Source organism: Netta rufina (genome assembly GCF_964035555.1).
Source record: "Netta rufina genome assembly, chromosome: 10".
NCBI lineage: Eukaryota > Metazoa > Chordata > Aves > Anseriformes > Anatidae > Netta > Netta rufina.
The window spans coordinates 22,362,106-22,383,161 of NC_140133.1; the positions used below are offsets into that span (position 1 = coordinate 22,362,106).

A 21,056-nucleotide genomic window follows, 5' to 3' on the forward strand; every position below is an offset into this window, starting at 1 on the left:
GCTGGCATTTCACAATGCCTCCCAAGGACTGGCAGTACGGGGTGTGCTGGTGTGGGTGGCAGAGCAGAGAGCTGGCTGCAGCTTTGCTTGCAGACAGTAACCCTCTGGGGCTGCCACCGCTGCTGGAATTGTTTTCCCTAAGCCCATTTTTACAGGGAACAAAGGTGTCTTTCAGACAGGAGTCTGCGAGTTCCTGTAAAAACAGCCAGGCCGACGAGCCCAGCGCCCGCCGCGTCCCTCCCCGATGCTTCCTGCAGCCCTCGCGTCTTGGCTCCCACTGTACCCTCCTGCATTCCTCACATTCACACAGCCATGTTCAATAAGTCTGCGGCACAGACACTCAAATAAGTTTATTCTCAGTGTTATTGGCTCCTGCTGTGACTCCTTGCACTTGCCTGCCTGCTGCTGGGAGGCTGTCAGGGCTGTCTGTGCGGCAGCGAGCACCCATGTATGTAACTGCTGCGAGCACAGCAGTTTTCCCCTCCCGCTGCCTTTCCTCCTGGAGCCCTTCCCTGCTGCATTTCCTCTTCACCGTGGAAAGCACCCATAAAGCACAGCACCCGGGATGAGGGGATGTATCACACCCCAGATACATGTGAGCGCCAGCAGGACAGACGGAGGAGGTGCAGGCTGTGCTGCAGCTGGCAGCGTCAGATCGCAGCAGCCTCAGGTTGCCCTAACCTTGCTGCACAGCGGTGCTCCTCGGCCAGGGCTCTGCTGCTGTGCCATGGGGTGGGCATTCTGGGGCATCACGTCCTCTGGTAGCTTGCACCCGGGTATCTGCTGCTGGCTTTAATGGTGTGCCGTGAAATCTCTCTGGTTTACATGGATGCATATGTGCTGTATATAAGCTGACTGCAAATAATATTGTTGTAAGCCCACAAGGGGGGCTGCCCAGCACCGTGTGCATGCTGGATGTGCCAGCTCGAACCCACCTTCCTCACAATGTTCCAGGCCAGTTATGACTCTGGCATGTGGCCTTCTCTCAATTTATGGTAAAAAACTTCAACCCAGGCATCCCTGTGGAATCCCATAGCCAGCCTGCATGGACAGGGATCAGACAGCATCTGGGAGGTTTGGGGCATCACGGCGTGTAAGGCATGGCCAAAGAATTCAGCATCTGAAGGACTGACTGCGGGGCTAGCACTCAAGCCTTGGATGGTCTTTGAGAAGCGAACCTTTCCAGCTGGTGTTCTGCTCTTTTCCAGATGTCTGTGGGCCAGCAGCAGTCGGGAAGAGGTGTGCCATGCTTACGCTGCAGAGGGTCGTGCACGGGCTTTGAGCCACATTCTTGGAGGTAATGTTTCTGCCGGGACGGGCCCTACCTCTGAGGCTGTCCTTTCAGGTCCTGTTGATGTTGTATTGGTGGCTTTGAGGGCAAAGAAAAGCTGCAGAGTCCTTGGGCACTGCTGCAATGGTGCAGGAGGCTTGTGCTCCCTGTTCTCCATCCCCCTTTCTTCTCTGAAACTGCTATTTTATTTTAATTTGGTTCATGACTACTTCTTTAATTGGTGCAATTAGAGAATGGTTTGACTCCTACTTGTTCCAAGACCCTGCTGAAATACTTCAGGTTGCATCAGAGTTAGTCTGTCCTTTTAAAACTTGATGGAAAAGTTGTCCAGCAGAGAATGGTCTTACAGAGCCATCTTTGGTTTACAGCCATTGTGATTAGAATACCCTGAGCTGGGAGCGGGATCCCCAAGGATCACCAAGTCCGTCTCCTTAAAATGGGGGTCGTGTGGCTATCAGTTCCCTTCCCAGTGGTCACCTTTTTAAAGGCGCGTAAAGCCTCGTAGCAGGCGAGGCTCGTGCTCTGCAGGGGGAGGCTGGGGAGGCTGGGGGGCTCTGGTGGTGCCTTCGTGGGACAGCACCAAGGCTGACAGCTCTGCTCCAGCCCCACGGCTCGTGCCAGGGAAGCCTGTTGGCCTATGTCACCAGCCCAGTTTGCATTTACCCTTTTAGCGTGGCTGGATCTCGGTGGCAGAGCCTTTGAAAAAGCGCGTGCCTCCTGCCACCACGGTCGTATCAAAAGGACGATCTCGCTTGTCGCTCGCAGGAAAATATGCAAGTCATGCAAATGCAGCCAGGAGGATCACAGCCTGAGCTCCGACTTGGAGGATGACCGGAAAATTGGCCGCCTGCTGACGGATTCCAAGTACGCCACGCTCACTGCCCGGGTGAAAGGAGGGGACGGCGTCCGCATTTACAAAAGGAACCGCATGATCATCACCAACCCCATCGTGTCACGGAAGGACCCCACCTTCGACACCATCACGTATGAGTGGGCTCCGCCGGGGCTCACCCAGAAGCTGGTAAGGGAACACGGCTCAGTTTTGGAATAAAGTTACCGTGAAAAATAGCAAAGCAGGTGGTTTTTCTCCCAGAGCAAAACTGAGCATGACGTTTAGTATTTTGGAAAGCCATGTTTATAACCAAAGCAGGTAGAAGAGAGGGATGGGTTGCCTTTGGGTTCATATAGGCTTGCTTACATTTCTAGAAGTTGGTGCATGTTTTACAAGAAGGCTCACTCCTTTGGTAGCATTCACGTCCAATGAAACACTGCTGAGGAGAGATCCCATCTGGGCTGTCCCGTGGGGAAAAGAAAGAAAGCCCCCAGCCCTGTCCCAGCTTCCTGTGCCTGGTTTGCCTGGGTCAGCAATAACGCTGCTGTGGGAACGCATGGAAGTGGTTTCAGGCGTGTGGAAATCAGTTGCCCAGGAGGGGACTGCTGGAGGGAAAGCACTTAACTGCACTTCAGCTGCGCTGTGGTACTGAAAACATTACACATTACACCGTCATTAGTGGACAGCTTTTGCTCTTCAAATTAAACAAATAGTTTAAAGCTGCTTAAAATTGCAACCAGATTTTTTTAGAAGATGAGTTGGGAAACAAATGTGGAAATTGCAGCTGCAGACCCGAGTGACAGACCTGTTCTTTACTCTTAAGCTCAGTAGTCCTCGCCCTGTTGGGAAGGCTGGAGGGGAGCTGCCACGAGGTCCGCACTGGAAACGCAGATGGGCATGCAGCTCTAGAACCAGTTTGTGCTGATGGGAGCAGGCCCCTGGGCTTCAGTAAGGGACCAAGACTCCCACTTACTTGACTGTCTGGCTGCTTAGTCATAGTGCTACTGCTTGTAGTTTCCTTTCCTTTACTTTTTTTTTTTTTTTTTTCTTTTGGTAGGAGCTAGCAAAGCAGGAATGTTTGTTTAACCAGTGTTTGCCTTCCACGGGTCCCAGGGGGAATTAGGGAACTTGTTGAGGGATGGGGAGAACAATGATGGCACTTCTCCAACGTAGCATGATTTATTAAGCAGCTGCCCAGCCCGGGATTTATCAGAAATTCAATTTTCACTGCTAAAAGCTGGCTGCAGAGAGGTGCTGCTGGCAGCTGGCACCTTGGGACAGGGTCAGTTCCATACAGCGAAGGAAGCCCAAAGCCTGCTGTTGCTGTGCTGCTTCCTTCTGTGACCCTGAGCCCAGACATGCCTCTTGCAGGCATGCGTCTGTGATTGCAGCCTGCAGCACTGAGCAGCAGGGCACAGCAGGGCCGGGTCCTTGACAGCTCCATGACCCAGAGCATCGCATTCAGTCCCTGCAGAGCCAGCAAGGGGGGAGGCTCAAACGCAGGCGTTTCATGGAGCTTTGGAACTTCTTGCCTTTTGGAGTTGAAGTAGTGCCTGAACAGATTGGAAGTAATCTTAGTTTGAGTAAACAGTGCTCAGGAACTTTGAAGACAACCTTGATAAATTTTGGCTTAATGATCAACTTGACAAACTCAGGAAGAATATTGGATGTCAACAATTCTTGATTAGTTCAAAAGGGACTTTGGCCAAAAAGCTTTTAGTGCATAACTGACTCGCTCCAGTGATTTCCTTCTGAAGGCAAAGTGGAAGCTGGGGATTTTTTTTTTCCCACATTGTCCTGAAGTGGATGGTCCAATAACAGGGGAAGCTCAGAGTACGTTTTCATTAAGCCATGTCTGGATAAGTTATGAAGAAGATATTCAGGGTCTTTGGGGAAAGTAGAAAGAGCAGTTCATAAAATATCTCTTAAAAAAAAAAAAAAAGTAGTTAACAGTGCTGAAAACTTAAAATGGTCTTCCTCAAAATCATCTGTGCTAAGGCACTGTAATAAAGCATTTGACAACAGTAATACATGATAGTAGCAAAAGAAGCAGCTTTTTATTATCGTTTATTTCAGTTTTTGGTGTCAGGCTGAATTATTTTTCCTGGTCTATTCTCTGGACACATTTTAAGACATGTGCAGTTATAACCTTAAGCATTCCCTTGACCCGGGGAGTGAAGTCACACTGAATGTCTGCACAAATGCTGAGAAGTGCCACCGGCCAGTACGGCTGTCCTTGTAAGAAAGGCTGGAGGCATTGCTCAAAGCCTGGCACTGGAGAAGAGCACAATGCTTCAGATGCACGTGCTGGCACTTTGCTGCTCTCGTAGCTCTGGTGTAAGTGTGCGTTGGTGCTGGTCCATTTGTATTGCATTCCTTCTTCCACTGAGGTTACACCAAGCTGCTGTCCGCTAGTGCTCCTGCTGCAGCTGAACCAAGCCAGCAGGCTGCATTGTGTACTCTGTCTTAAAGTTCATCACCATACAGCAGCGAGATATCTGGTTTGCTTTTCTTTCCAGCTGCCGAGTATTGATGGCAGTATCTTTATTTTTTGAAGCACGCTGTGTGAGGCCTGGGATGAGCTTTAAGTAAATTTTTGTCTTTTGCTTCTGTAGTTTCTATTAGGCCTTTTGGCTTCTGTGAAAACCCTCTTTGTAGCAAGTGGTTTTTACTGCATCCTCTGGCTTTGTAGCCCATTTTTCCCAAGCAGCACCTTCTCCAGTGAGGCTACCACTGTGCCTCTGCAAACTTCCAGATACCAATCCTACCAGTGCACAGAGGCACAATAGACTGAATTTTGATGTCTAATGCAATGTGCAGCAACATTAGCATATGCTCCAAGACATGGGGAGGGAGGCCCAACTCCATTAAATCATTTGTTTTTTGCTGTCACAAACCTTCAGGGGGGAATATTGCCCTGAATATTGCTGCTTGGCTGCAAGTAGCTGAAGTGGAAACTGCCTTTGAAATTTACACAAGCATGATGAGCTGTTCAGTGTCACGTTTCTGTATTTAAAAGGCTATATTGAGCTAGACTATGTACAGTGAATAGTTAATCACTTCTCCATTCCCTTAAAACTCAATTTTCAAATGCTGACCAAGTAAGAAACAAATCTAATGCAGCTGGATGCTGGTCTTTAAAACTCAGTGGCAACGAGCCAACTGGCTGCCCGTTCCCTCTTCACACTACAATAGGAAAAATGTCTTGAGTGGGAAACTCCCTTCCCTTTAAGCACCAGGCCAGAAAGAAGTTAACTGCGCAGCCCCCCCTTCCTGCAGATGTTGATCCAGCCTGGGACAGACCTCTCCAGGATCCGTTTACTCTGCTCTTATGGCAGTGGCTGCGGGCCAGCTGAGTAGGAGACTAAACTTCAGAGACAGTTTCTTGGCATCTGCTTCCCACTTTGCAGGGCATCAGTGGCAAAACACCTTCCCTTTGCTGCAAAATCTGTAGTCCAGTAGTGTGGGTCTTGGAGGTGCAGGTTCGACAGACATCTGATTACTTTTTTATTAGGATTTTACGTGAATTGTAAAGGGACTTTTCACTGTGTGCATTTAGTGGGGGGCTGTGGGGTGCTGTTCTCTGTTCCTCACTGTAAGGAACGTGTTCTTCAGGCTCCCAGTCCCTATGGCAGGGTGACACTGGCTGGTCTCCAGTTTACAGATGAACTTTGATGAGTTTCTGGTCTTTTCAGCAGCCTTGTTGTCTGTCCTGCTGCTGGCAAGGGAGGGTATGGTGGGATCTGGATGCCAACCAGCAAACCCAGCAGGAGCTGGGGGAGCTGTCAGTAGGTCGTTGTCTTTTGGCACTGCCCGAAGTGCACGACATGAGGAGCTTCATGCAAGCGTAGCCTGCAGTGTCTGATGCTGCAGTGATCTGGTTCGGGTGAACACAGCGAGGTGTGCAGCAGAGCAAACCCATTTCTGCCTGTGTTTTCTGAGGATGAAAACTGTCACTGATCAGCAATAGCCTGTATGCTACCTGCATCCGAGTAAATTTGGCCTTTTATTGCTAAATGGCAGGTTGGAAGTTGAGAAGAGGAGGCGGGCAGGGGGTCGGTGATGCTGACTGTCACCTCTTGCACCCTCCAGGCCATGCAGTACATGGAGCTGCTCCCCAAGGACATGCAGCCGGTGGCGGGCACGGACGGGGCCTACCAACGCCGGCGGCAGCTGATGAGGCAGCTCCCGGTGTACGACCACGACCCGTCCCAGTGCCGCGGCCTGGCCGAGGGCGAGGTGAAGCTGATGGAAGACTTCGTGAAGAAGTACAAGGCCGAGGCGCTGGGCGTTGGGGAGGTGGCGCTGCCAGGCCAAGGTGGCAGCGGGAAGGAAGAGGGGAAGGCGCAGGACACAGGCTCGGCCACCGGCAAGACCCCCGAGACCACCAACGGGGCCCTGGAGGGCGCGCCTGCAGCAGAGCTCTATGTAAGTGCTGTGCTCTGAGGTGGGACGGGCTGGCAGCATTGCCCTGCGTCTGGGGTGTTTTGGGGGCAGGTACGGTGTCAGCTGAAAGAAAGCAGTAGACAAACGTGCCAGCAGGAATTTCCTTTCCTTGTTTACAATACTGCTCCTGCTCGTCCAAGCCTGCTGTAATGCCTTTCCAAACCGGACGAGTGGTGCCGGGATGCTTGGTGGCGTCACGGCGTGCTGCAGTGCAGTGGTGGGAGAGGCAGCGGTGGGGCCCTTGTGTGCTCCTCCATCCCAGCTGGGCACAAGTACCCATCCAAGAGCCTCGAGGAAGGGTTATCTTTTCTCCCCATCCTCATCCCTCCACAGCAGCTGCCTGTTGAACCACTAGGGCGTGAAAATGCCTTTTGTTTCCTGCTTGCTGTAAGAACCAATGATTTCAACGTTGGATTCTTGGCAGCTCTGAAAGATTGAGCTTGATATGTTCCCAGGTGATTGTGTAAAAATAAGATCAGAAACTGTGTGTAACTGCAAGTTCAAGTATTTTCAGCTAAGCCTCCAGAGCAGTACGAATAGAGAGAATACAAGTGACTGTAGGTGGTGGCTCAGCCTAGTTAATGCAGAGCTATGAACATGGAGATAGTATTGCAGGGGCCCTGATTACTCTGGAGAACTTCGAACAGAGCACGCGCGCCTCTGGACATAAAAACACATTTCCACAAGGAAGCAATTGAGATTCCCTAGCACCCTTTTAGATTTATGTTCTCCAAGTGCAGTTGAGTGGCCATGGTGACTGCTGAACAAATGCTTATCATAACATATGTTGAGTGAAAATATTTCATACTGGCCCTTGTGAGGGTAACTTGCAGCAGAGGATTTAAAGCTGAAAAAAATGGTATCTGAATGTTTTTAAGACAAGATTTTTCTAGCAACTACTAAACTGAGATTGTAACATGTTAAGAGCAGTTTTCATTTTCATTCCTTATTGGGTAATGTCTCCCCTCTGCTATGTCCTTTTCTATTAACACATATCTGACTTTCAGAGTCCAGTGATGCAGCAGAAGTTTTTCAGCATAATAAAACATTGATTTGGACAAAGAATTTTAAGCTAAAAGAAGCCAAAAAAGGAAGGTTTCCATTAAATTCATTAATAAAAGTCATCTGAGCAATGAGGGTTTATTTAGACTACAAGTTTGTCCTTCCAAATAAATACATAACTGTGATGTTATTCTTCTTAGACTTTAAAACATTATTTTTCTAGAGGCACAAGCTGGAAAATGGAAGTGCTGCAAAATCAGTTGTAGGAGATGCTCTCTGACTAGCACGTGATGCAGCTCAGCTCCCAGCAGACAGCAGAGGACTGTGGTTTCCCACCATACCAAAGACAGACCTCCTATTTCCCACTCCTATTTCACCCTCCTATTTCCCACCAAAACACCCATCATTTAGTGTGATCTCCGGTGCAGGAGTTAGAGCAGCTGAGCTAAAGTGGATGGGCTACATCCCAAAAAGGTGAAATGCGCTGAACTTCCAGGGGATCTGCTGGTTTTCACAAAACTGTGTGGAGAGGAAAGTTCTGCCATAGAAAAATAAGACAGCAAACTTTTCCATAGTAGCTTATGTCTGCGTTAAATAGCACCAAGTTGGAAGAGGAGGAGGAAAAGGAGGGCACCTGCCCTGCAGAGCGAGGAAGGATGGCAGCCCACCTCGGTGTGGACTGGGCTGGCCCAGCCGGTGTTGGGATGTTTCCCATTTCCTCTGTGTGTTCCAGGCCTGCTCCTGCGGGGCACACTTGCATTGTGCAATACTGTACAGTAGGTGAAGTCGGTTGTTTCATAGCTACGTGGTAGTAATTTTTGAGTCCTTGCAGTTCTTGCTAAAATATCATAATTTCCCTTTCTTCCCTGCTATCATATTCATGCATGTTTCCTTCATTCTGTTCCTGAGATTTCCCATTCCTTGTGCCCCTCTAACAACCTGATTCTGCGTGCTTTAGTGCAGACTGCACAACAGATTTGTCAGTGCTTGAAGAGACAGTCCAAGATGCAGATGCTCTTATTATGTAGCACTTTGCAGTATGTGTGAGGCTGAAAGTCAAGATGTGAGCAAAAAAGAGCTCTATAAAGACTCAGAAGAGATGCTAAGGGGACTGAGAAATGAGGTGCCCAAAGGCAACAGCACTGGAAGTGTTCACGTCTGTGTTCAGAGCTGAAATGCAGATCTGCACACTCCAGATGTGGAGGTTTAGATGCCTCTAAGCTTGTGTGACCAGCTTCTATGCCTCTCCCAAAGCCTGAGTGTTAAACACAAACCCTGTCCCCAGGGCTCCTGAAGAAGCTTCCCCAGGCTTTCTTCCACTTGCTCTGCAGGACACCAGAGGTGATGCCCACGAGTGCCATCAGGCTGTTTAGAGCCCTTTCAGGGCATAGTGTCCTCGACTGAGAGGTGTTTGTGCTGACCCTCAGGGACCTGCAGGACTGCAGCGATGAAGCAGGCTTTTTGAGAAGACCTGACTGCCTTTGGTTCAGGGGTGCGCCTGGGGCAGTGTGGTGCTCAGCTGCACATTTTGGAGATCCTGATTCTGAAGTGCTTTGTCACGATTCTTCATTGAGTCCATTAAAAGACGGACACGGATTCTGGTCTGTTTGATACCAACCCTTTTAGCCAGCTCCAGCAGCCTGATTTCACCTCCTTCAGTTCAAGGTGTCAGCCTGAGCTATAGATTTATGAAGGCTGGGTGTAAAATATCCTGGCTTTAGAAGACAATGAGCCAAGAAGGCATCAAGTGCTGCACCAAGAAACAGGCAGGAGTGATTTCCTCGTGTTTGTGTGGTCCCTGTGTGAGGGCAGTCAAACCTCCTGTTGCACACTCTGGCCAGCTGTGTTGAAATGGTGTGTAAAGGAAAGCACCGGGCCAACGTTAATCACCACGGGCAAGGCATCTGAGCTCAGACAGCTTTCTGAACTCTTCTCACCTGCAGAGAGGGGCCCCATCACTGCAATGTCTGTCCTAATAGCTAAATGTTTTCCACCGAGCACAAAATCTTTAACCTTCCCAGAACTGGAAAATCTTCCAGCATTGTATTGGAATCAAATCAAATCCTTAAGCAGTTGACCAAAGTTAGCTGTTGTCCCAGTATGTTTGGGGCCAGCAGTCTCACATGTACTGGGCAGAAGCCTCATGGCATCCAGGGAGCCCCCTCTGTGGGAGCTGCAGCTGCAAAACAGCAGCAAGGGGAGAGAGCAGCCTGAGAAAGCTTAGGGCAGAGAGGGACACTTTCTTGGCTAGCACCTCTGGTAACTGCACTAATAAAGTCTTCACTCATCTTCTACATGATAGAGATGTAAAGTGAGTGCTAAGCTGTAATCCCATCTCAAATTCGAAGAGCCACTTTTTAATTAGTGTGGTACGTGACAGGAGAATATGTTATATGATGCTTAGGAAAAGCGTAGTGAAAATTTGCCACAGAAAGAAACAGCAAATTAAGATTTTATTTATTTATTTTTTCCCTAACAGTTCTTATTGGCAAGAAATTTGAGCTCAGACTTGGAAAGCTGCTCATGTTTGTTCTTGCTGCTAGATCTTGCAAGATAAGCAGGGCTGGGGAGGGTGAGTGGAGGCTGCTGGAAGGGTGGAAGTGTAGGGGCAGCTGTGGGGCCGGGTGCCCTGGGGAAGCGAGTTGCTGCTCAAGTCTGATGCCCTTGGGAGTTGTCGGGGATGTGGGGACACCGGTCCCCTGGGGTCAGCACAGAATTCATCCTGACCACACTGCCCTTGTCGGCACGCCGTGGTGCACAGCCAGTCACGCTCTGCCGGCCACAACGCTCTGAGTGCTGCCACTCCACGGAGTTGTTTTGTTCTTCTGTCTCCTACAAGAACAGAAATAGCATGGCTTCTGCAGCATGCTGGAAGTTTATCTGTTCACTTGAGTAGTTCTTGGGAGCACTTGGAAATGCTGCCGGAGCCCGTCAGGGTGGAAGCTGTAAGCAGACATAGCCCCCTCTGGGCTTGCAGGAAAACCAAGCCAGAAAACACTGAGTGGCTTCTCTCACGCAGCCTTCCCCAAAACACCAGACTTGCTGGTAAAACAGGAGGTGTCCCTCGCATCAGTGGCACCACTCCAAGGGCTGCATGGGGCAGTTCCCAAAAGTCTGGGCTGGACAGAGGAGAAGGCAACAGCAAGATGTGTGGCATGCTGGAAATACTTGCCCTGGTGGTGTGGTCAGGGCGTTGCTCCGCCAGGCACACGCTGCAGCGTCCACACAGCAGCTCCACCTTCTCCAGCCCCAGGGCAAGTTGCTTAATGCTGCTGTATCTTGTTTGTATAAAAGCTTCAGCCAGACTGCTGCAAATGGCTGGCAGAAGCCTGGCCTGGCAGCCAAGGCTGTGCTGGAAGGGGCTGCAGCCCTGGAGCATCCCCCTCGAGGGCTAACCAAGCATCACTTGGCCTGACCTGGATTACTCGGATTTAAATGGGAGCTAAAGTGGCTGGCCCTGGGCTGGGAGAGGAGAGTTTCAGAGCTCCCTTTAACTAACCACTGGGTCACCCTGCAGGCACAGACAGTAAGCCCCGTCAGTCTCATCTACAATATGCACAGAGGCTAATTAATCTTCAGATTAGCCAGGTCCAATTCTCTTTGGCCTGTTGTAAATTGAGAGCACTGTGCTGAAATCTGCAGAGTGACATCTGTCATAGATAGGCATGTATGTTAAAAAACAGTGACAAAAGACCAAAGTTCCTAATCTCTGTACAAAATACCTGTCTTTGACATGCCACATTTTTCTGCGCTGTCGGATGTCTTAACTTTTTCTCAGAGAGTGTTTTGATTTTAGTGCAGGTTGGTTTTTATTTAGGGGAATACCCAAGGCCACGTATTCAGCTGATGGGGGCAGTGCCAGCCTTATCCGCCTGAGGACCTGGCTGGAAGAGAGTGAGCACTGCTCCAGATGAGGGCTGCCAGATGCATAGTTATAATGACTTTTAATTACGATTTGGTGCTCCATCCATGCTGAGCACTGGTCCAAATGTTTCCAGAGGATGTGGGGCAGTGGATTTGGAGATGTTGCTCATATTGGCCGTGAGCACCCTGTGGTACTGTCAGTGTTTGCTGAGTCCTACTGCAGGATTAAGACATTTGTTCCCAGCACCTCTCAAGCTGCAGCCCTGGCTTTCTCTTCAGTTTACTGTTTCTTTCTCTTCCACCTCGCTGCGCTGTTTCTGTGCCCTCACTGCAGACTGTTTTCTGCTTGCCGTGCCTTCAGGCTGATATAGCTGTGAAATTTGGCTTTGCCGTTCTTAAATTTATCTCCACAGAACAAGAGCTAAAACAAAAACAACCTAAGCCGAGCAGGCCTGGAATTACACGCTTTATTTCCCCTGTCCTTCTCGGCGCTATGGGACACCAAGCAGGAACACAGAGGGTCCCTTCAGACCGCTTGGAAGCAGGAAGCGTTGAGGACACGCTCTGAGATTACAAGTGTTGTTCTGTCTTGCTGAGCTTCTTACCGGCTGCCTAATTAAGAACGATGCATTGAAAAAATGCCATAAAGCAGAGCCCAAAAAAATTAACCACCGTGGGCTGCAAGCCCCGTGTGTTTCCTTGTGCCCCGTGCCATGCGGTGTGAGCGTCACACGTGCTCTCTCTTGCAGCACTGCGAGGCCTGCAAGCAGGCGATGCCGGCGGACTGCCCCGTGGTGTACGCGGACCGGGCCGGCTACACGCGGCAGTGGCACCCAGCCTGCTTCGTCTGCTGCCAGTGTGCCGAGCCGCTCGTCGACCTCATCTACTTCTGGAAGAACGGGGCCGCCTGGTGCGGGCGCCACTACTGCGAGAGCCTGCGGCCGCGCTGCGCCGGCTGCGATGAGGTAGGGACGCGGGGCCTCGCCACGGCCCGCTTGGGGCTCATCAGGTGGCACCACAGCGTGCTGGGCCGAGGCAATGCCAACCGTGGTGGGGAGGAGGGTGGTGGTGGTGGCCACACGCATGTCTCAGTGGTGTGTCAGCCCCACTCCTGGCGTGCTACAGCTCTTTTCGTGCCACTACGGGGCCGGGGTTGCAGAACCGAGCAGCAGTCTGTTTGTCCTGCAGATCATCTTCTCGGAGGACTACCAGCAGGCAGAAGGGATGGCCTGGCACAAGAAGCACTTCACCTGCCTGGAGTGCGAGACGCAGCTGACCGGCAAAGCCTTCAGCCTGGACAAGGGCAGCCTGCGGTGCGCGACCTGCAGCAGGAGCAAGCGCCTCTGAGCGGGGTGCGGCTGCGGCAGGCGCTCGAGGCCGAGACGGAGTCGGGGTGATTTGACAAGAACGTGAAAAGTGGACAGTAAAACAAAACAAAAAAAATTAGAGCCTGGCTATTCACTCTGCAACTAAGTACCCCCTTGCATCCAACACAGTTCAGAAGGAGATTTCCCAGGGGAGGAAACAAAGGAAATCTGTATGCTTGTGGGGTGGGAGGTCCCGGTGTGTCCTATAGGAGGGGACTGAAAAGGAGGGTTCTGTGTTGGTTTACAAAGTCTCTCAAAGCTTCTCATGACTAAGATCTTGCGATGTTGTTTTAGAAATAACACATCTCAAAAATAATTTTTGGCACACTAAACCTATGGTCATGGTTAAAAACAAGGGTTGCTTTTATTTTTGAAGTCCATGCTGGAAGTTTTACACTAACAGAATGCTGACAACTGTACTAAATCAATGGTTTTGAGCAATTTGATTAACCCGAGTGATTACTTTCTGAAAGCAAATGATATTGAATTGCAGCAATGCATAGCTGTAGCTTTCTCCAACGTGTACAATAATGTAAAAATAGGTAACGAGGTGGTGCACAGAGTGATCAGTTTAACCTTACTGAGAAGGGAACTGTGCAGACCTCCCCAAGGGCAGGGGGTGCTGGGCAGCCAACTAATTCAACCGGTCTGGGTTTTAGCCATGGAGCTGGAATGCAAACATTCCTGGCAGTTCTCGCCCAAACCCTGTTCCCAGTTTTATCTCGCTTGCCTCCTACTGTCTGTTATTTCAAGCGAGTGTTTGCACAGAGAGGCATTGTGCTCCCACCGTTCACTGGAGGTAGTTAAGCATTTAAAGTATGGAACTTTTTCAGCTGCTTTCTGAGCAGGAGTTTTATGGAAAACAGCTTTCCAGCTTAAGCTATCCTATTTTTTTTTTTGTGCCTGAAATGCTGCAATGTCAGTTTTTTTCCCTTTAGTAAGTCAATGACCCTCTCCAAGAAATAGGGACATGCTGTCTCCTTTGGAAGCCTGCAGCATCCGTGTCCTGCATGGTGGCACAACTGCCCCAGACCGCGGTCCTCGTGGTGCAGTTCTCCAGCCCCGAGTGAGGTCAGCATCGTGCGTCAGGTCCCGTGGGAGGACATTGTCCCAAGATCTGCACTGCATCTCTGCTGATGGTGTTTGTCCCCTCCATCATGCAAGGCTTCTGTTAGTCACAGAAAATGTCAGATAGTCCAGGCTGGCAGATGTCTGTGTGCTCAGTCTTTTTTCTTATACTAAATGGCTCCATTATTTGCCAGAAAGAACTGGAATATTTTTTGCAGAGATAAGCATATAAGGAGCTCACCATTGCTAGGTTTTCATTCCACTGCAGAAATTGCTGGTTTCTCTCCTTAAAACGAACTCCATGCTGTGGATCTTTGCTTGCTTATGTTTGAGTAACTTGCAAATGAGCTTTGGTGGAAGCCGTCCCTGCTGCTGCATGTGAGTCGCGGACCAGACTCTGCCCCTCTGCCATGTGCAGGGGGACGCCCAGCTCCCCAGGTGCGAGGAGCAGGCAGTGTCGGTCGCTGTTTCACTGCAGGTGAGGCAGATGTGGTGTAAGATGCATCTGTATGTTTGCTGGGGGTGGTGTCTAACGCTTTTTCCATCCCTGTGCTTTTGTGTGGTTGATTTTCCTGAAAACACTAGGGTGTTTAAGAAGAGTGCGTAAAACCCTACCTCCAGAGCTGGAGCAGAGCATGAAAATCCCAAGGCAGCAGTGTCGGCCATAGCTGTGGGGTGAGGGATGTGTGCTGCGGGGTTCTGCTGTGTGCGTGCTCTGGGGGTCCCTGCAGCCACCTTGTCCACTTGACGCATCCCAGGCCCTTTGGTGGGCACACCGAGAGTCTGGGGAATCACTGCTGTCAGCTCAGGAGGGTGCCACAAGCCAACGGGGGACGTGTAGACGTAAAGTTTTGAAGTTGTGCTAGGAATAATAAAGCTCCCTTGGAACAGCCTTAGATACAGGCACTTTGGTTAAAAGCAAAATGGGACTGAAAAATAAAACCCAGTGCTTAGCTTTATTGCCTCTTCTTTCTTTTGTTACAATGGGAATGTTCGATCTTTGTAAATTATTTTTAAAGGCACAGCATAGTTCTAAACCCTATGATGTTAAGGCAGCCAAAAATGCATACAGTCAGTGTAAGCAGTGGGAGAAATAGCGTGAATCACTTAGGAAACGTTTCAGCAAAGACCTTAGCATCCAAACAACATTCCTTGATGGGAAGTCATTGTCTATTTGTGCATGCAGCTGGTTACCTCCAGAGTGATTTGCCTGTGAGGTAGGTGCACAGCATTACCCACATTCAAAAAAATGGGAGTGCAAGAAAAATCAATAAAACTTTGAGTGTTTAAAAGTGAAAGACAGTTAACTGGATAACTGCTGCCAACAGGCTGCTGATGCCTCTTGCCAGGCGTTTTGCTCTGTTTTGCCATGGTTGGCCGCACTGACCCTGCCAAGTGCTTGTGCTGAAATGAACAGGGAGGAAGACGAGCCCCAGCAGGGTGTTTCTTCAGTGCCAGTGTCTGATCGGGGAGCTCAAAGTCCCCGACCAGAGCTGCCTCACCCCTTGTATTGAAGCTAGGGTTGGTGTTGGGGTGTGTGCCAGGCAGGGTGGCCGAGAAGAAGCTGCAGGGGGTGGTTAGGCTGTGTCCCTGGGTTGGGGGTGCTTGTCTGGGCCCCACCTGCATGTGGAAGAAGAAGGGCTTCGAGCATCAGCAGCTCAAACCTCATGGATGGGACCCTCTGGCTGTGCCCATGTGCGGCAAGGGGTGACACCGCTCCCAGCTCCCACGGCAGCACGCCTGGGACAGGCAGGGTGCGGGTGCTGTGTCCATGGGGCAGCACCTGCTCCGAATCCTTCAATGCTAGTGCCTTTGGCATGGGCTTGTCCTACTGGGCTCTGGTCAGTCTGCAGCCGGTAGCACCAACTTTGTATGCAGCCTGTCCACATTAATGCAGGCCTCGTCACTAATGGCTTTATTTGGCTACGTGGAAAAAAGATACCCCTGTAGCGTGTTCTGGTTTGGGGTTTGATTTTGTAATATATGAATTGTAATTCTTCTCCTCTGAAGCCCCTCTTTCAGCATACGTATACTTGCTTCGGGCTTTTTGGACTGCTGGCATCCACCCAAGCCTTTTAGGTATTCCTATAGCTTGTAAAATACTGTCTGCTGAAAAATGTACTGCAGTTAAACAGCTTAACAAAATCCTGTGCCTCTCAAGTGTCAGGAGCAAAAGCGTGAAATTAATGCATCTAACAGCTCAAACCATATGTGAGTCTTTAGTTTCGATATTAAAATTGAAATTCGGAGTGAGCATGAGAAGACGTTCACCCCAAGCGGAGACGCTGCCTTGTTCCGCTGGGGTTTATCGCCTGGAGCGAAGGAGGCTGCTGCAGCGCCTTCTGTGTGTCACGAGCTCCAGCTACCAAGAAAGTTCAATTTGTGTGGGTTTGCTGCTCTGTCTAACCGGGAGCCACCAGTGAGCAACATAGAGAGGATCTTTCCAAAATTAATAGAAGTGGAGGTGTCTCACGGGGTTACTTGGTGTGACGGGAATCACCTGTGGGCAGGCTGTGCTGTGTGACTGTTGCAATGTATCGTGTAGCACAGCTGTTCCCAGTCCTTTGTTTCAAATAAAAGCTCCTGTATCAAGAACGCTGTGCGGCGTTGGCTGCCTGTGTGGCAGGCAGTAGGCACAGGGTGCCCTGAGACGCCAGCTCAAAATGTCACTGCACGGTGCACCAAGCCACCGGGCAGCTAATGTTATTTAACCTTGTTTCCTGCCCAGCCTGCAGCAAGTCTCTGATGGAGGGTGCTGTAAGCGAGCCCCTCTGCTGACGGAGCTCGGCTGCATCTTTCTGAGGCCTGATGTGCCTGCACCCCGACGGCGGTGCCGGGTGCCCCTCAGAGGTCTCAGCTCACGGCATTGCCAGCAGCGCCGTGGCTCTGAACAAACGAGAGTCTCTTCTCATCAGACAGACAGATGAAATAAGAAGGAAGGAAGAAGCAGGCAGCAGGACTGGGCAGGCCACCTCGGGCACCCCCAGGATGCTGGGACCATGTCAGCGGGAACGGGCCTGCAGCAGGAGGCCGAGCCATGGTTGTGCAGACCTGAGCTCAGGAAAAGCATCTGGTCTGGCTGCGGGCGGGCACCTGGGAGCACGAACAACGTAAGGGTCCTTTCTCCGTGCCCAGGATGCTGCCTGGGGGTGACTTTCAGAGTGGCTTTGGTCAGAAAGGCATTCCCAGCCTCTGCGGCTCTGCCTACTGCTTCTGTCCCTATGTTTCTCACCATGAAAACATTTCTAAAACTTTATAAAATAAATTGTTTCTCAGTATGAGAGCCTCTGATGTCCTGCTTTGGGTCCCTTCCTGCTCTGGGGGTGGTGATGTTACCCTGGGGGCCTGGGGAGCATGGTGCCCGCTGCTGGGCCGCAGCGGGGTGAGGAAGAGGAGGGTGGGAGGAAGGGCCGCGTGCTGCTGCTCCGCGACGTCCCGGCGGGAGCACACCGTGAGGCGGTGGTGAAATGGGGCACAACAGCGTGAAGGCAGAGCCTGTAACAGCAGAGAGCCTGGGTCAAGGGGCTGGGGAGAAACACAGGTAATGGAAAATCACACTTTGGGGCAGAAATGCCCACACACGTGTGGCGGCCAGGAGCTGACTGCCAGAAGAGGAGGGATTGCTGCGAGCCTTCCTGACAATGTTGTGTACCCGGTGTGGTCCTGCTGGTGTTTGAATGTTTCTGTGGGCATGAGGCTCACTCGCTGCCTGGTGCCTTACTTGGGGTGAGTCATGCAGTGACCTCAGTGAGCGCAGTTACCTGCAGCACCTCCTCGAGGTGGTCCCAGGGAGGAACCACTCCGACAATACTCACCACCACTGTGCAGAGGCAGTGAGGGGGCTCCGTGCCCTGCCCTCCCCTGCCCCAGCTCCCAGCTCCGCTCCCAGTGCCAGCAAGGCGAGAAAATCCCCATGGGCTGGATGGGAAGCCACAAACCCCATGTCAGCAGCTTCTGCACGTTGAGTTTTCACAGCTTAACTGCTCTGAACCTACAAATATTTGCAGGGCTGTCTTATTTGTGGCACCCCATTTTTTATTTTTTTTAATATTTAGGAAGGGGATGGGGCCCTGTGCATGACTCGGCAGGGTTTTGCTGGCAGAAGGGTGCAGGCTGCTGGAGGACACCCACTGCCCAGCTGCCCGTGGTGTCTTTGGGGATGGCACCGAGCGAGCGGGTGGCTCTGCCCTGCACCGGGCATCAACGTGCCCAAAACCAAGCCCCTGGTCAGGTGCACAGCATTTAACCCTGGCTGTGTCTGTATCAATCAAAAGCATTGGTTTCTGTGGTCATTTGGGGAGTGTAAGTGAATAATATATCACTTTTCTATTTTTCCTATTTTGCTTTTAGCCAAACAAGCTGCCTGCAGCAAGGGCAGAGAAGCTGAGCTAAGGATGGGCTTTTTCATCTTATCTGACAACACGGCTGGTGAGCGTGCCCTTCTCGTGGCTGGAGTCCTGCAGCAAGCCTCGCTCCCACCACGGCTCTGCACAGGCCCCCTCCGAACAGACACACGGGGCAGGGAGCTCTGGAGCTGTTTAACAATTTCCCCCAGAGCTCTGTGGAAAACACCTGGGCCCTGTGATTTATTTATGGGCCCTGAACACATGAAGGGGAACCTCTGTCATCAGGAGCAAACGGGTGGTGAAAGGGTGAGCGCTGGGGGCTGCCAGGCAGGGATGAAGCGTGGGCTGGGGGCCAGCTCTGCACCCGCTGTGCTCCAGGGGTCGTGCAGAAATCACGGCTGGTGATCCTTCTCTGCCGGGCATGGTTCAGCACATAACAGGAGCTCTGCTCTGCAGGGCTTTGGTTCTTAACCTGAAAGAGGCTGGTTTGCCCTGGCTCCAGAGGTGACGTTTTTGATGGATGGTGCTAGGGCTGCATTTCATCTCATTCTAGGCGATAAAAGCTAAATAGCATTCTCTGCAATGTATTCCGGGAAGAACTGCGGTTACTTGGGTCTTTTTTCCAGCGAGTTGACTAGGTCCTGATTTGTTGGAATTGGTGGGGGTCTTGTTATTTACCCTGGTGGTAGCAGACAGCCACAGAAAGCTTGTTGATCTCTGTTATAACTCAATAAAAATCAGATACTTGGTTGCAAGACCATTGCCTGAAACAGAGCCTTTGAGTTTTACTATTGCAATCAATTCTTGGAAGAATGTAATTTCAGATGCCTATATCTAAAAACACTCAAAATTCAGTGGCTTCGGGTGAGAAAAACATAAACCAAAGGCAGGCTGAGGTGGCTATATAAACACTACAATAAAACTTGCTTAAAAGCCCCAGAGAGGAAAAATTTAGAGGTGCAAAAACAAGTATTCATGAAGTGTTCGTGTGTTTCAGTGGAAAGGCTCTTCCAGAGCCTTGCAGCAGCTGCTGCTTTCGTCAAGCTAAATAAAGCTCATATGGATATGTGTTATTCGGTAAAAAGTGAGGTTAATTATGCCTATATAAATCTAATTTGAGCTTTTATTTACTTTTTAACTCAACTTCTTCAGCCAAATCACCAGAAAAGTAAATCTCTCCACAGTCAGGTTGTTATGGGTTGTTTCTTACTTCGAGGGCTGCTGCTCAGGCGCCTGCCAATGCCATGGCCCTGCTGCTCCCCCCTACCTCACGCCCTGCAGCAGTGCTGGATTTATGGCTTCAGATTGCCACGTGCTGCATTGCACTGCTAGCAAAATAAAACTGCAGAGAAATGGTTTCTGCCTGCCTGGGAAGCAGCGCACCTGAGCAAATAACGATGTTCAGCATTCAGGTAACCACTCATACCCGTTCACTGCCCTCCAGGTGGAAGCTGTGCTGCAGACAGGTACCCTGACCGAGCACTGAGGGGTGCTGTGGCAAGTCCACCTCTACTTTCTGCATTTTGCTTCTAGCAGGGAGGACAGTGCCCTGCTGCCTGTACCCACCTGGCTGTGGGCACACCGCTGTGCCAGTCAGACACATTATTTTCAATCAGATTTTTTAAAGCCTTGCAAAGCGCTGAAATATTTCCCCGGGGGCAGCTGTAATTCTCCCATTGCTTTCCTACTGCCTTTGCTAAGAATTTGCCCCACTAAATCACCTCTGTGCTTTGCACCCATGCCTCTTGGCTAGGCCAGGAGCCCGCTGCAGGCTCAGCCCCGTGGCTGCCCTGAGGACGTGGTGCTGGCGGGGGGCTCCGAGCAGGGCGCCTGGCGTTACATGGGTGCAGGGTGTGCGGGCACGGTGCCTGCCTGCATTGCTGAGGAACTGGGCAGCTCATGGGTGGCTCAGCAGATTCCTCTGGAGCCCTGCACCGAGAGCTGAAGCACCGAGACTGTCAGAGACAGACGTTTTCTTTGTGCGTGAACTTAAATAGCCTAACAAAACCTAGGCCAACTTAAAGAGCAGTGAATAAAGGTCTCCTTTGTAACACAAGCCTATTAATGCTTTGCCAGGGCCTTCCCTTGAGACTGCCTAAATAAATTTCCTCGGATTGACAAGGCTGGAAAAGCAGCCCTTTCAGAGAACCGGGACGGGAAGGCTGCTCTGCGGCGGGGCTCCAGCTGTTGGTGTCGCAGCGCTGACTTCATGCAGACGAGAGCTCATTTTTCACACCCAAGGAAAACCTGTAGCGATTTTTCTTTCCTTTTCTGGTGATGGTGCAGGGACTGAGCAATTGCCTCCTCCAGGAAGCTCTAAATTCAAGTAGCCTTTAATTAACTAACCTGCTAATAGGTCATAGAAATTAAGAGAGCCAGGTTGTGTGCAGATCCCATAAAGTGTTTGCATGGCCCTAAAGGGGCCTGATCCTGGAGCTGTAGCTTCCCTTTGGGGGGAGGCAAACCAAAGCCCTACACACACTTCCTGCTGCCCTCGCACATTCAGGGCCACAAACCAAAATGAAACGTTTTGTTCCCCAGCCTTTAATTTGCCTGAGTTCCCCCTGCACAGAGGGCTGTTGTGTGAGCAGGCACAGCCGGCACAGCGCCGCGCTGTCCCTGCACTGCTTTTTCCAGGGTGTCTCCATGCCCCGCACTGCCAAACCACATCTCCTGGAGAGTGCCAGGAGCAAAAACCAAGGGAGGGCGTTGGGAGCATGGCGAGGCTGGGCACAGTGCCCCCGAGCAGGCAGGCACGGGCCGGGCAGAGCCTGGGACCCAGGCTGCCGGGGAGCCTGGGTTCGGGTGGCAGGGGTGCTCCTCAGCTCCCTCTGTTTTGT

The 21,056-nt window shown here is 51.0% G+C and overlaps 1 protein-coding gene across 1 annotated transcript in view; it reads left to right on the forward strand.

Annotated features, from left to right (window-relative positions):
* The window catches only part of LMCD1 (LIM and cysteine rich domains 1), a 29,668-nt gene extending 12,520 nt beyond the window's left edge, over positions 1-17,148 (forward strand). Inside the window, exons 2-6 of the mRNA XM_084292591.1 lie at positions 1,209-1,297; positions 2,057-2,312; positions 6,216-6,551; positions 12,185-12,400; positions 12,624-17,148. Of these exons, the coding sequence (XP_084148717.1) occupies positions 1,209-1,297; positions 2,057-2,312; positions 6,216-6,551; positions 12,185-12,400; positions 12,624-12,782 (1,056 nt within the window). The 3' untranslated portion in view covers positions 12,783-17,148. The remainder of the gene's footprint in view (positions 1-1,208; positions 1,298-2,056; positions 2,313-6,215; positions 6,552-12,184; positions 12,401-12,623) is intronic.
* The last annotated feature ends 3,908 nt before the right edge of the window (positions 17,149-21,056 follow it).